This window comes from Penicillium mononematosum, assembly GCF_028829835.1.
Source record: "Penicillium mononematosum strain IBT 11891 chromosome Unknown utg000005l:1.0-9366267.0:1.0-9372171.0, whole genome shotgun sequence".
In the NCBI taxonomy this organism is placed as follows: Eukaryota; Fungi; Ascomycota; class Eurotiomycetes; order Eurotiales; family Aspergillaceae; genus Penicillium; species Penicillium mononematosum.
The window spans coordinates 7,577,033-7,589,939 of NW_026643275.1; the positions used below are offsets into that span (position 1 = coordinate 7,577,033).

Below are 12,907 nucleotides of genomic sequence, written 5' to 3' on the forward strand. Positions count from 1 at the left end.
AAATAAAAGATTGTAGAGTAAAGTACATTGCCAAAGAGAGCAAGAAATCAATATATGGCAGGATTGGCAGGATATCTGCTCAGTCAAAGAGCGTAAATAAGGAAAATAAGGAAAACATTCATTCTTGGCCACTTCGGCCTTCAATCGCACCGAGACCCCACTCAGCCTTGAGGTCTGGAGTAAGTATACCCGATTTCTTCAGAATGGTCTCAGCAAGAGCCGGGACAGAGTCACTGGTCAAAATCTCCAGGATCTGCAAATTAGCTTCCAACTCGCGGGTGATCCAGTTTCTGATCTCAATAGCGACGAGTGAGTCCAGACCATAAACAGTGATAGGTGCAGCAGGATCAAGGTCTTCCATCGGACGCATAAGGATACTAGAGATCTTGTCGAGCACGGCAGCCCCAACGATGGCCTCGGCCCCTTCGCGGGACTTCGATTGCCGGATAGCAAGTCCCGGCGAAATCTCGGTACCGTTCTGCGCAGACTCGGCCAATTCACCCGCGCCAGCGAGGGTGGAAAGGCGCAACAGGTGCGACAGTTTGCTATCGTTTACCCAGAAGGGCTGTTCACTGGCCGGTGTGGATTTGACAGCTTCAAACCCAGCCACGCAATGACCCTCGCATGAAAGGTCGAACTCGTCGCGGATCGCTGCGGTAACAAGACCACGGATATCTGTTGCGTCGACGGAGTCCGTGCCGAGTTGTTTGGAAATTGCCTCCCGCTTCTGGTCGTCGGAGAGGTATCCGACTCCGCGCACAATGGGGAGATCGATTGTCGAACAGCGCATCTTCGCTGTCTCGGGGTACTGTGCGAGCGCTGCCATGAAGGTTCCACTGGCTGCATAGGGGGGATTGGCCCATATTACCAACGAAACTAGCGGCGGATGAGAGGTTGACGAAGAAATCCACGCTGCCCTTAGTTGTTGTCAATGCCCGTTGAACGTTCCAGATTCCGTGGACTCTGGGCATCATCACGGTCTGGTAGTCCGCGAAATTAAGCTTTTCAAAGAGCGTATCCTAATAGAAGGGTTAGTGGAGATGTCTTCAGTCACTTGGTGTTGAGACTTACCCGGAGAACCATAGCGCCGAATACAACACCACGAGCGGGAGGCATGCGGGTGAGGAGCGGAACAAGATTTTGCTCCACGCTCTGCTGATCCGCCACATCGCAGCAGCAGACCTCCACATTGACACCCTGTCGAGTAAGATCTTGGATAGTCTGCCCAGCCGTTTCAGTCTTAACACCACTTCGAGAAACCAGAATAAGGTTCTTGGCTCCCTTCTCTGGCAACCAACTGGCAATGTCAAGACCGATGCCGCCAGTTCCACCGACGATGATATATGAAGCGTCTGCACGAAGAAGATTTTCGTCTCTTCTAGCGGGGTGGACCTGCGTGGTGGGTTAGCGATCATTCGGTCTAAACACGAGCGTCCTAGATTTGAGCAAACATACCTTAACCATGGAGTCATCCGTGACCTGGACGACCATTTTGCCGATTACTTGTCCACTCTGCAACGCCCGGAATCCAATCTCAACATCTGAGATGGGAAGAGTGGTGACAGACCACCTTGACTGAGCGTTGGTGTCGACAAACAGCTTGAACGCATCACGCAGAAGCCGTTTTGTCAATTGCGGACGCTTCTCTCTGACTATTCCCAAGTCGACAGATGCGAAAGAGATATTCTTGTTGAAGTGAGCCATCTCCAATCGAGAGTTTGTCGTAATGTCTCGCTTGCCCAGTTCAATGAAGCGACCAAACGGCGCAACGCACTCGAATGTTGCCTGCAAAGCATCGCCACTGAGCGAGTTAAGAGCAACATCCACACCCCGACCACCAGTGGCGTGCTGAATACCTTCAGCGAATGACATGTCACGACTGAAGAAGATATTTTCTTCCTTGAGCTGGTAAGTTTCCATGAGGAAGTTTTTCTTCTCGGGGCTGCCGACGGTTGCGAAAATATTAGCTCCAACACTCTGAGCAATGATAATTGCAGCTTGGCCAACTCCTCCTGCAGCGGCGTGAATCAGGACACTCTCATCTTTAGTCAGTCGGCCCAGGTCAATGAGAGAGTAGTAGGCAGTACAGAACACAGCTGGAATGGAAGCTGCGATCTCGAATGGCATATCGTCGGGAATAACCCAAGATCCAGAGGCTGGGCAGCGAGTGAAAGTAGACAGTGAGCCTGGTGACATCGCACAAACACGATCTCCAACTTTGAAGTCAGACACCGCAGCTCCCACCTGAGTCACGACTCCACTACATTCCTGACCGAGTCTATCGCCTTGAAGTTGGCCCATGGCCATCAAGACATCTCTGAAGTTGAGACCGGTGCTGTGGACCTGGATCTCAATGTGGTCTTCCGGCAGGGCTCCATTGCGGGAAACATCGTCTGTGAAGTAAAGCTCATCGAGACCCCTCCCGTCTCCAGCAGCAAGTCGCAAAGCCCGATCTTGTTTGAATGGCTGCATCTGGGGAGGCGCGTCTGGCGTCTCTTGCTGGACACTGAGGTTCAATGCGTTGTTATCGACCAAGCGGGGCACACAAACATTGCCATTTCGGACAACAAACTCCCAGTCGTTCTGGCCCAGCTGCGATTTCTGACAGAAGACTCCGTTGAATACCTTAAGCATGTGGTTCACGGCCTCAGCGTCGGGCATGTTCTCCCGTTCTCCTGAGATCAAGTGTTGCGAATTGCAGGCCAGTCTCTGATCTCACAGTGCGAGCCAGTCCGATGGCCATGTTCGCGCCAAGGGATTCCAGATCAGTTTTGCTGTGACGGACAACCCACAGTAGACCTCGAGCCCGGCTCAGAAGACGTTGCAGTGTCTGGAATTTTTCTTGAGTGAGGTGTGACAGGATCGAGCGATCCATTCCCCCAAGGAAAATACACCATTTCCCGGTGACATCAACATCATCAGAGTCCGCAGCAGTAATGGGCTCAACACCAGTTATCTTCCTGAGGCCAGATTCAAGGCTAAGGGATGATACGCTGCCGATTGAGTCACTGCCGAGAACCACAACATCACCGGCGTTTGCGGGACCCGTTATTGGGGTATTAGCGGTGGATGTCATGAGACAACCAGATTGGAACGATCCCCAGGGAACTCCTCGACACACAGATCGACCCCAGAGAAGTTATTCTCCTTCATCACGTTGCTCCATCCTTCGACGGTGAGGAGGGGTCCGTCCTTGCGGAATTTGTCATTGGCCAGCCACCACCCAGGGAGGAGTGCGAATGGGAAGTGACTCGCCTTTGGCACGGTTTCTTCAATGAGTATGATCTTCCCACCAGGCTTCAAAAGGCCTCGGATGTTTGCCATTGTCTGGCTGATGTCGGAAGTAGCATGCAGCACGTTGCAAGCAACCACAACGTCGTATGTACCATTAGTGAAGCCTTGGGCAGTGGGGTCAACCGACACATCTAGTGCCTGGTATGTCATGAGATGTCCCCAGCTCTCGAACTTTGTCTTGGCCTTTTCAAAGAAGGCGGGAGAGATGTCGGTGTAGGTGTAGTGGCCGAACCGAGGCGTATATCCTCCTTCGCCTCCGCCCAAACTCTGCAAAATAGGCAAGGTGGCACCACCTGTTCCAGCACCGATCTCAATGAAGTTGAGTGTAGGGTTTTGATGTGCCATCTTGTCAACGCAGACAGAGGCATTGGCGTAAGCCTCGCGAAGAGAGTCAAGGTCACTGTAGTATCTTCCGATTCCATCATCCTCCAGAAGCACAGTCAAGGCGTCTACCTTGCCCCTGAGAATTTGAGGAAGTAACTCTCCCACTCTGAATGCCAACTCACCTGCTCCATTGACAGTTCTATTCTGTTCGAGAACGTCAAGGGGCAAGGGATCTTTGAAGCCCGCCTTTTGGCAAGTGTTCCGAGCCCAACGATAGAATTTCTGATGATGTGGCTCGAAGGTCGATATTTCATCTTCGGTCACAGAGTTGACCATCTGTGTGAGGTAGTGCTCTGCCACAGATTCGAGTCGGTGCATGCGCTCAATTCCTTGAGCCGTATCAGTGTCGGGGCGAGGGAGCTGCCGATAATCTTCGCCAGAGAGGAAATCGAAGCAGGGTTCATATTGCATCTTGTAGCAAATCTGATCAGGCGAATTATCCTTTGAGCCTTTGATATCGTTCGATACAGGCACCAAAGTGATACCATTGATGTCAATCAACGGATTCGCTGGGTTGCTGGAAGCGGTAGCGAATATGCGGTTGGTCTCAGGATTGCTTGCAGATTCATCTCCTGACATGCTGCCATAGAGTTGCAGTACAGCACCAGCACTTAGTTCTTGGCCCAATGAAACGGAAACCTGCTTAACATGCGACGGCACATGGGTGATTTGCGGCCCAGGCTCGCCATATCCACGAAGGATCCACGTAACTTGACTACATAGATCAAGTGTGACGGGGTGCACAATGCAGGGAGTCTCATGCCCGTGAGGCATCGCTGCCTTCGTGTCTGGGATACGCAAGGTAGCCATTGCTAGATGATCCCTGCTCACAGAGATATCAGTGAGTCCTCGGAAAAGAGGACCGTAATGGACACCACCTTTAGCGATGTTCTCGTAGAAGAAAATGCTGTCCACGGGCAATTTACATGAGTTTCGCATATTCAAGGCTTGTTGAGTAAACCGTGCGGTCTTCTCGAGCTGCTGTCGAGAACCATCGACAGGATTGATGTCCTTGGCTTCTTGCACCATGATGAAACCATTGCAGTGTTGGTCCCATCCACGGCCCTCAGCCCATGAAAAAACCTTGAACTCGTGCCAGCCGAGGACGGATTTGCTAGGGGCTTCCGATCTGGATGGTTTCAAACTGAGCATTGTCTCCACGGATGAATTGTCCGGGATAGTGAGGACACGGTTAATGAAGATATCGCGGATATCGATCTTTCCGGGGTAACATGGTGCAGCTGTGCGTGTTGTGAGATAGCCTCCATGGCCATGGCCAAGAATCCGGTCATTGGATACACAGCTGTATCATATACTCTGTGTTCGCGAATCCAAGGGTGGTCATCTGCACGAATAATGTTCCTCCATCGAGGCTCAAAGTCGACATTCTCCATACACAATGAGCCAAGGATATCGCTCCGGGCGAATTGACCACGGAAATGGTTATCACCTATCCGGGAGCTAAACCAGTATCTTTCCGAGTGGTTCCACGGATATCTAGGCAGATTTGTCAAGACGGCTGGCTTCCTTGTCGTTGTTTTCAAGTTGGGGAAGTTGATAGCCTGGAAGTTGAGGTTCATGCCTTGTGTGAATAGCGAGCCAGCGAGGTTTTGGACAGCCTCGATGTCATCTACCTTGCGTTTCAAGGTGTGAATGTATTGCACATTAGAGTTCGGGGCGTATTTCTGCGCAATGTCTTGGACGGGTGTTTTCAGGGCAGGATGAGGGCCGATTTCGACCAATGTGGTGATTGGCGTATTTGCCTGCTCATCGGTGACAAGGCTCTTCAGACCCTCCACGAACTCCACTCGAGAGACCAGATTATCCACCCAGTAGGAGGCATTCAAAGTGCTTCCTGGGACCGATTTTCCATAAACGGTCGAATGGAATGGAACCTCAGAGTCGCGAGGAGCAATCTTGCCGAGCAGGCATCGATATTCCTGCGACACGATCTTCATATGGTAAGAGTGGTAAGCAACATCGACCTGCAGTCTCCGGGTGAAGATCCCTTCTTTGTCCAAAGCAGTCTGCAGATCGGTGATGACATCTGCATCACCAGAGAGAGTCACGCTCGACTCGCTGTTCACACAAGCAATAACAGCCCGATTCCCTCGCATGGCATCCAAGATTTGCTGAATGTCTGACGCACTGGCTCCAACTGCCAACATACCTCCCTTGATAGACTTGTTATCTGCAACCAGGTTGGCTGCGATGCCACGAGAGAACGCCACGCGAACACATTCTTCGAGATTCAGAATGCCCGCCGCGTAAGCTGCTGCGATCTCTCCACTAGAATGGCCGACCACTGCCTTGGGGCGAATGCCCCAGGATGATAGCAAGTCAACTAACGCTAGCTGGACAGCGGTGCAAGCGGGCTGGCTCATGTAGGCAGCAGAGATAGAGCTCGCGCTAGGGTCAGTCAAAAGCAATTCATCTTTGTATGGGACGTTAGTGTCTGAGAATATCGTTGTCGACAGCGTCGGGGTTGAATTGAGACATACCTATGATTGAGAACGTTGCACCGAGCGATTTCAAGCAAGCATCCACGTCTCGCATAGTCTGCTTGAACACCGGGTAAGTGCTCAGAAGTTCTTTGCCCATGCCGTGCCATTGTGCACCTTGTCCAGTAAACACAAAGCCGACAGTAGGCTCTTTGGAAGAACGAACAGGCCCTGCGTTGTTACTCAGCGACGCTGTCAGCTCCTGGCTGAGGACTGCAGAGGATGCCAATCTCCAAGGCAAGAATGTTCGTCGCTGGCCCAGCGTATAGGCCAGGTTATCCATAGCGCTGTCGTCGAAAACAACTGGGAAAAGGTCGAGGTACGTTGCAATTGATTTTCCAAGATGAAGAGCAGCCTGTTTATCATACGCAGACACAACGTACAACTTGCGCTTGAGAGGATCGTCGTTTTGGGCAAGGTCGCCTTGGTGTCGGGGACCACGCTGTAGAATAACATGGGCATTGGTCCCGCCAAAGCCGAAGTTGTTCACACTCGCGTATGGTTTGCCACGGGGCCACGGCATCAGCTTCTTGGGAACCTAGTTGAGTGTTTAGCTAGGTCTCGTTGATACTCCAATACGGCTCTTGATCTCACCTTCATATTCCACTTCTCCATGGGTATTTCATCGTTGGCCTTCTCGAAATTGCAATTTGGGGGTACAAAGCCTCGCTCAAGTGCCAGGGCCGTTTTGATCACAGAAACAACACCACTTGTTCCTTCGAGATGACCAATGTTCGATTTCACAGACCCAACAAGCAACGGTTGACGCGGGGTGCGTCCTTTCCCAAAGACAGCATTCAATGCAGTAGCTTCGAGGGGATCACCAACTTTGGTTCCTGTGCCGTGAGCCTCGACAAATGCTGTCAAGGACGGGTCGATCCGTGCCTCTTTATAGACTTGACGAATCAATGCTTCCTGTGCCTCGCCATTTGGCATTGAAATACCTCTGGTCCGTCCGTCCTGATTGAGGCCACTGTTGATAATTACAGACCGGATGACATCTCCAGCAGCCTCTGCATCCTCCAGAGATTTCAATATAATACATCCAGCACCTTCACCTCGGCCAAAGCCCGTGCCGCGATGATCAAATGCATATGAGCGCCCAGTGTCAGAAAGTAGTCTTTGAGGAATGACCAGTCAGCTTCGGTATGTTACAGGACTGCCAGGTTAACTTACCTAGAACGTGTCATCGAGATGAAAGCCTCGGGGGTTATATTCAGGTGACATCCTCCCACAATCGCCATTGAACATTCACCATTCCGGATACTCTGACAGGCCAGATGCAGAGCAGACAAGCTGGAAGAACAAGCTGTGTCCACTGCAACACTAGGCCCATTCAAATCAAAATAATACGAAACCCGGTTCGCCTGCAATGACATAGCGGTTCCGGTGGCAGCATACATGGGGATGGCAGTCGCATCTCTCATGTTGTTGATTTCGTAGTCGGGATATGATCCACCGGCGAAGACACCCACCTTTTGGCCGCTGATCTCATGGCTTGTGATTCCAGCGTTCTCGAGCGCTTCATACACACATTCGAGAAAGATGCGCTGCTGCGGATCCATTGATCGTGCCTCTTGGAGTGTAATGTTGAAGAAGGGCGCATCGAATAGGCCAATGTCTTCTGTCAGGAAGTGGGCGCCTACTGGGTTGAAGGAGCCTGGTCGATCCGGATCAGGGTGATAGAAGGAATCAGGGTTGAATCGGGTTTTCGGGATTGGTGACCAGGCACTTCGGCCTCGAGAGCAGAGATCCCAGAATTCGTCGGCCGTCGAAACGTCTCCGGGGAGGCGGCAAGACATGCCGATGATCGCTGTTCGCTTGGGCACGTCGCCGGTGGCATTATCGGGGATATCACTAGGCGTCTGCAAAGATCCATTTGCACTCTCGGTGACTGGCGTTCCAGTCCCGAAGGGCTGTTGAAGGCGCATCTTTGAAATAGGTTCAGTATCTGGTTCGAAGATGTCGAAGTATGTACCTGGCAGTGATCACCGCCAATGTCTAGCAAGTGTCCAGAGAAATATCGATTTGCAAGAAAAGAATGTATAGAATAGTACAATCACGCAGTGTTCAAAACGGGCAATCGGTTCATCCAAGTACTTCCTGAAAGGCAAAATAGAAAACAACAACAAGGGCGTTAAGATGGTTAGAGTACCAACAGCCCTTGCATTACCATCCAAGCACACGCGTGCCGATCTCTGTCCAGCGGTTTCCCGATTGAAACAGGGGATTTAACCTTGAATCGGGCAATGATGGGTCGAGAGAAGGCGTGTGCCTGTTTTCCTTGATGACGAATCCAGCAAATTGCAGGCATATCAATGGGGTCCTCCATGCATAAAAGCAGCCCCTCCACTCGTTTTGCCATTAGTTGTTTCCAGGACTGTAGATCAGAATCAGTAGATCTGATCTTGTCTTGCCATGTCTTTGCTATAATGGATAGTGTTTTTTCCCGATGCCCTTGCTAAGGTGAGGGTGCGTACTTTCGTACATTCCAAACACAGGGGCAAACCCCAGGGACCCTGGCAGATTCCTGATGGCATAATTCGCCATTGATGCCTCCTCGCGTAGCAAGTATCTTTATAGCACCCTCCGAGAGACATTCTATCTCGCGTTTTTCTCCGAAATATTCCCCAGCTGATTATCACAATGAAGTTTCTCTGCCTCCCAGGAGGCTACTGCAGTGCCAAGGTATGTCAAGCCTTTTGTCACGTGGAATGAGACCATTCAGGTGAAGCTGACTATTACAACAGGCTCTCAAAACACAGCTAGGTAAGCTGTGATTGATGCAATAGACGTTGGAAGGGAACTAATGGTAGATTCCAGGCCCGTTCTGCGATGCCCTCGCGTCTAATGGAAATGCCAGCTTCCACTACACGCAGGGAACCACTGAGGTGCATGTCCCCCCCAGAATTTGCCGGGTTTTTCGGTCCGCCGCCGAACTATACCTTCATGGAGGTCAATGGGCTTGCGATCCAGGCGAACATACGCGACTTCCCAAGACGCGACACCCCAGAAGAGGCAATCAAAGCCGCTGTGCAGGCGGCAGGTGATCCCTCATTCCCGTGTATCACTGAGGTCATGGACCGTCTGGTTGGCATTCTTGACAGTGACGACGACATTGGTGGTGTGATTGGCTTCTCGGAGGGTGCCCAGACTGCCGCATCACTTATTCTTGAAGAGCGAAGAAGGGAGAGTGAACATGGTCGGATCCCTCGACTTAAATGCGCAATTATGTTCGGCGGATGGCCACCGGTGCACCCGATGACTGGCAAGGTTGTTACGGCGGACGACTATTATGAAGTACCGATCACTATTCCCACCTGTCATGTTGTCGGTGCGGCGGATCCGTTCCTTGACGGGTCAATGGCACTGTACAATATGTGCGATCCAGATACCGCTGATCTGTTTGATCATGGAGCGGGACATTTAATTCCAAGAAAAAAGCAGACTGCCGACGAGATTGCTGTAGTTGTGCGCGAGATGATCAACTCTGTGGCTTGATTTGTATAACATTTGGATCTATCTAGCAATACACCAGAAACAACCCTGTTAGGCTGGATTTACACTGTATTTCTAAAACACGTGCATTTCATGTTCAGTTCATAGATATAAATATAAAGATCACCCCATCGCTTTATCGCTTTTGAGCCTACTCCAACAGTGGCCTTGACTCCCCTTCTTCCTCCACTCCAGTCTGATCCTCTGATCGACTCGATTGAGAAAAGAGGCCAACAAAGGACCCAACCCCCAAAATCCAATCTCGCCACCTTGATGACCCCTGCTCTTCCTCGTCAGCCCGTTCATACTCGGCCTCCTTCCAACGCCACCGGGCCCGGCGCACAAGCCACAGCAATCCAACCCCTACCACGCCCAACGCCAGTATCGCAAGCACAGCACCCATTACTGATACGACAGTCAAGGTGCTAGCATGGCACCCAAATGGCAGAGCTCTTAGCTCCCATCTCTCCTTGGCACCAAGGGGGCAGATGTTTTCTGAGCCGAAGGGCGCAAATATTGGAATCCGGGATGGGTTAGGAACACACGTCGAGGACTATAGCATAACAATCAATAATCAGCTTCCTCCAGCATGGAGTGGAAGATCATAGGTTTGATGGTGCTGATCAAGTCAAAGCAAAAGCAATAATGGGACCCGTGGTATGTGTGGCCTTGAAACCCCTCTCCCCATTCTAGCCGGGGATGCAAGGGAGCAGTATGTGAAACACACTTGGTGGAGAGGGTTGATTGGGAAGGGAGAGGGGAGAGTCAAAGTTATAGGAAGGAGCTGGTAAGAGGATTTGACATACTATAGCACACCAGCTGCAGGCAACATCACCAGTCAGGCAGCTTGAACACGACTGTCGACCCCAGCAAACATGGAAGAGCGGGTCGCTGGAGTCATTTAGGACGCTGGAATTTCCCTTGTCCATCACTGTTTAGGTAGAACACCATGTAAGGTGCTCGTGATGTTCCTTTCAAGATTGTTCCTATCGATACGTCAGATTTCCTCCCTTGCAGAGAGAACGGTCGTACTTTACCTCTGCTAAGTTGCGGGGTCAATCTATAGGCGAAATAATAGAATTACGAGAAGTCGAAAACCCTTTTACTTTGTACCTTTCAAATGTTATTTGTAGCCCAAACATGAGACATTATTGAATTGGATCGAAATTCCCGCAGTCTACATTTTTGGGCTGCGGTACTTTTTTGCCAGCCAGTGACTGGCCTCGGGACATCTACAACACAACTTTGGGAGTATACAAGTCCCACATAGAGATCATCTGGGTCACTGTGGTAGTACAGATTGATATTATATAGGATGATCGCATGACACCGTTGAAAACGTGATAAATTTATCCTGGTAAATCATGCTGAAACCGAACTTTGGCCCGGAAATTACCAAAATCCACCGCTCGTCGACATATGCATAAAGGGGAAAAGGATATGTTTTTGACCAAGGAAAGACGGTAAATCCGGTTCAGACCACACGCTTGACCTGTATATCGAACATTAGTGTCTCATCTTCCGGTATCTCACCAAAGAAGCCCACGTACCTCGAAGAATCTCTTGAGCCACCACACCTGGAACACACCCTCGCCAATAACCACCATAAGCTGGAACATACTCCACCATTTCACACGGCCGTTGGTGCTCTCTGCGGTATTACGGTGTACTCGCTCACGCACGACAATGTACGACTGCTCATCCTTCACCTGCGTCAAAGCCTCGCTAAGTCTTCGAACTAAATAGTACCAGATGATCAGTCACAATATTCTTATATTATTTCTCTCCAGTTGTCTGTTCATCCCCGCGCTTACCTTCGACCTCGAGAGGATCCTGCGCCATCTCGTGTTCGGGCACGTAGACAATTCCGTGGACATTGAAGGAGACCTCCTTGGAGTTCGAGGTCCAGCCCTCGTTGCTGAAGCAGTAGTTGTATTTACCGTCCGCCTGCGCAGTGAAGGAGTAGTCGTCGGAAGCAACGGCTTGCTTGAAGTATTGGCGGTTTCTCAGGGGATCCTCGACCTGCCGCGACCGAGCGTTAGCGTTTGTGTTCTCACGTTGAACAGTTCCTCAATTCCCCCTGTAGCAACCGGGCTAGTCCAAGGCGTAAAACACTCCGTTTCTGGCCCCGGTATATGGTAATGCCACCATCGGAGCAGAAGGGGACTCCCGAGTATCCAAAACATCCAACACCAAGACCGGGACCGGGACCAGGATAGTTCATACCCAGAAATCAACCTCAAGGTTTCCACTTCCTCCAAACTCGCGATCTCCAACCTGGAAAGTGACAGTCATAACGTCGTCGCGGTGCAGTGACTCGTGGAAGCATTCTCGTGAGTGAGCCTTGAGCTGAATGGTGTGTGCGGTCGCAGCGGTGATCCACCCCAGCGCAGTGACCAGGATTGTGCTTGTTGAGAATCGCATGGTGAAATACTTGGCTGACTGCGACGAGTCTGGAGAATTGACGAGTGAGTGGTGGTGATGTTCGTTGGTTGTCAACGCGCAAGGTGTCAATTGGCGGCGCTCGGACCACTTCCAGTAAACACCGCTCCGCCTTGAGATTTGGTCTTGGCTTGGTGTATACAGTCGGGTAGACTGAGATTGTAATAAGGTAATAAGGATAATTGGGTCTTCCTGGTCTATCTATTATTGTGCCATCAGATCTTGAAGTCTCTCATGGAATTTGCATTTATTTAAATGATCATTTAAAGTCTGGCGAGCTATACGTTGCGCGCAACATATATATCGTTTCACAGTGGATCAGCTACAAATAGACAAGCCTTCAATGTATATACAAGCACAAAGGAGGTTGATACCCCAATGAGAACACTTTGTAACATTAACGTAGCATGATGTCTGAATTTATTTGGAAACTGTAAACACTTGAACAGTAATAAGCTACAAGAAACGCAACAGGGAAGCGTGTGTATCAACAAGCTACATCTAACAACATCACAAAGGGGGGTGCATGGGTAATATAGAACAATCAGAAAGTAAAGAATGACAGAGATTGACTATTAGTATGTATAGAAGGGTAGTAAATGATAGGACATGAAAAAAAGTAAAGAGGTTATTCAATGTACAAGTTCTTCGGGGAGATGGGAGGGAAAAAGCAAGCGAAATAACGGTGTGGTATCAAATCCGAAAACGCAAACGTTGATCAACGGCCATGAAGCCGGAAGATAGGTATGTATGTCGAAAGGGGGAATATGGATGTAACGAGAGGAGAG

The 12,907-nt window shown here is 50.4% G+C and overlaps 4 protein-coding genes across 4 annotated transcripts; 1 reads left to right on the forward strand and 3 right to left on the reverse strand.

The window, feature by feature from the left end:
• Nucleotides 1-118: 118 nt before the first annotated feature.
• N7519_011084 (uncharacterized protein) lies at nucleotides 119-8,110 on the reverse strand (the record flags this gene model as incomplete). Its single annotated transcript, XM_057297857.1, is given in 10 exon segments — nucleotides 119-840; nucleotides 869-1,019; nucleotides 1,072-1,392; nucleotides 1,456-2,709; nucleotides 2,720-3,108; nucleotides 3,120-4,896; nucleotides 4,911-6,112; nucleotides 6,180-6,717; nucleotides 6,774-7,299; nucleotides 7,356-8,110. The coding sequence occupies 10 exon segments, from the start codon at nucleotides 8,108-8,110 to the stop codon at nucleotides 119-121; spliced, it is 7,635 nt and encodes a 2,544-aa protein (XP_057145739.1).
• Nucleotides 8,111-8,825: 715 nt separating this feature from the next.
• Nucleotides 8,826-9,680, forward strand: N7519_011085 (uncharacterized protein; the record flags this gene model as incomplete). Its single annotated transcript, XM_057297858.1, has 3 exons — nucleotides 8,826-8,867; nucleotides 8,930-8,948; nucleotides 9,088-9,680. 3 exons carry the CDS (start codon nucleotides 8,826-8,828, stop codon nucleotides 9,678-9,680), a joined length of 654 nt encoding a protein of 217 aa, XP_057145740.1.
• A 148-nt stretch (nucleotides 9,681-9,828) lies between these two features.
• Nucleotides 9,829-10,606, reverse strand: N7519_011086 (uncharacterized protein; the record flags this gene model as incomplete). The annotated part of the gene is made up of 2 exons (XM_057297859.1): nucleotides 9,829-10,230; nucleotides 10,484-10,606. The coding sequence occupies 2 exons, from the start codon at nucleotides 10,604-10,606 to the stop codon at nucleotides 9,829-9,831; spliced, it is 525 nt and encodes a 174-aa protein (XP_057145741.1).
• Nucleotides 10,607-11,151: 545 nt separating this feature from the next.
• Nucleotides 11,152-12,101, reverse strand: N7519_011087 (p24 family protein; the record flags this gene model as incomplete). Its single annotated transcript, XM_057297860.1, has 4 exons — nucleotides 11,152-11,169; nucleotides 11,228-11,415; nucleotides 11,492-11,699; nucleotides 11,904-12,101. 4 exons carry the CDS (start codon nucleotides 12,099-12,101, stop codon nucleotides 11,152-11,154), a joined length of 612 nt encoding a protein of 203 aa, XP_057145742.1.
• Between the last annotated feature and the right edge of the window lie 806 nt (nucleotides 12,102-12,907).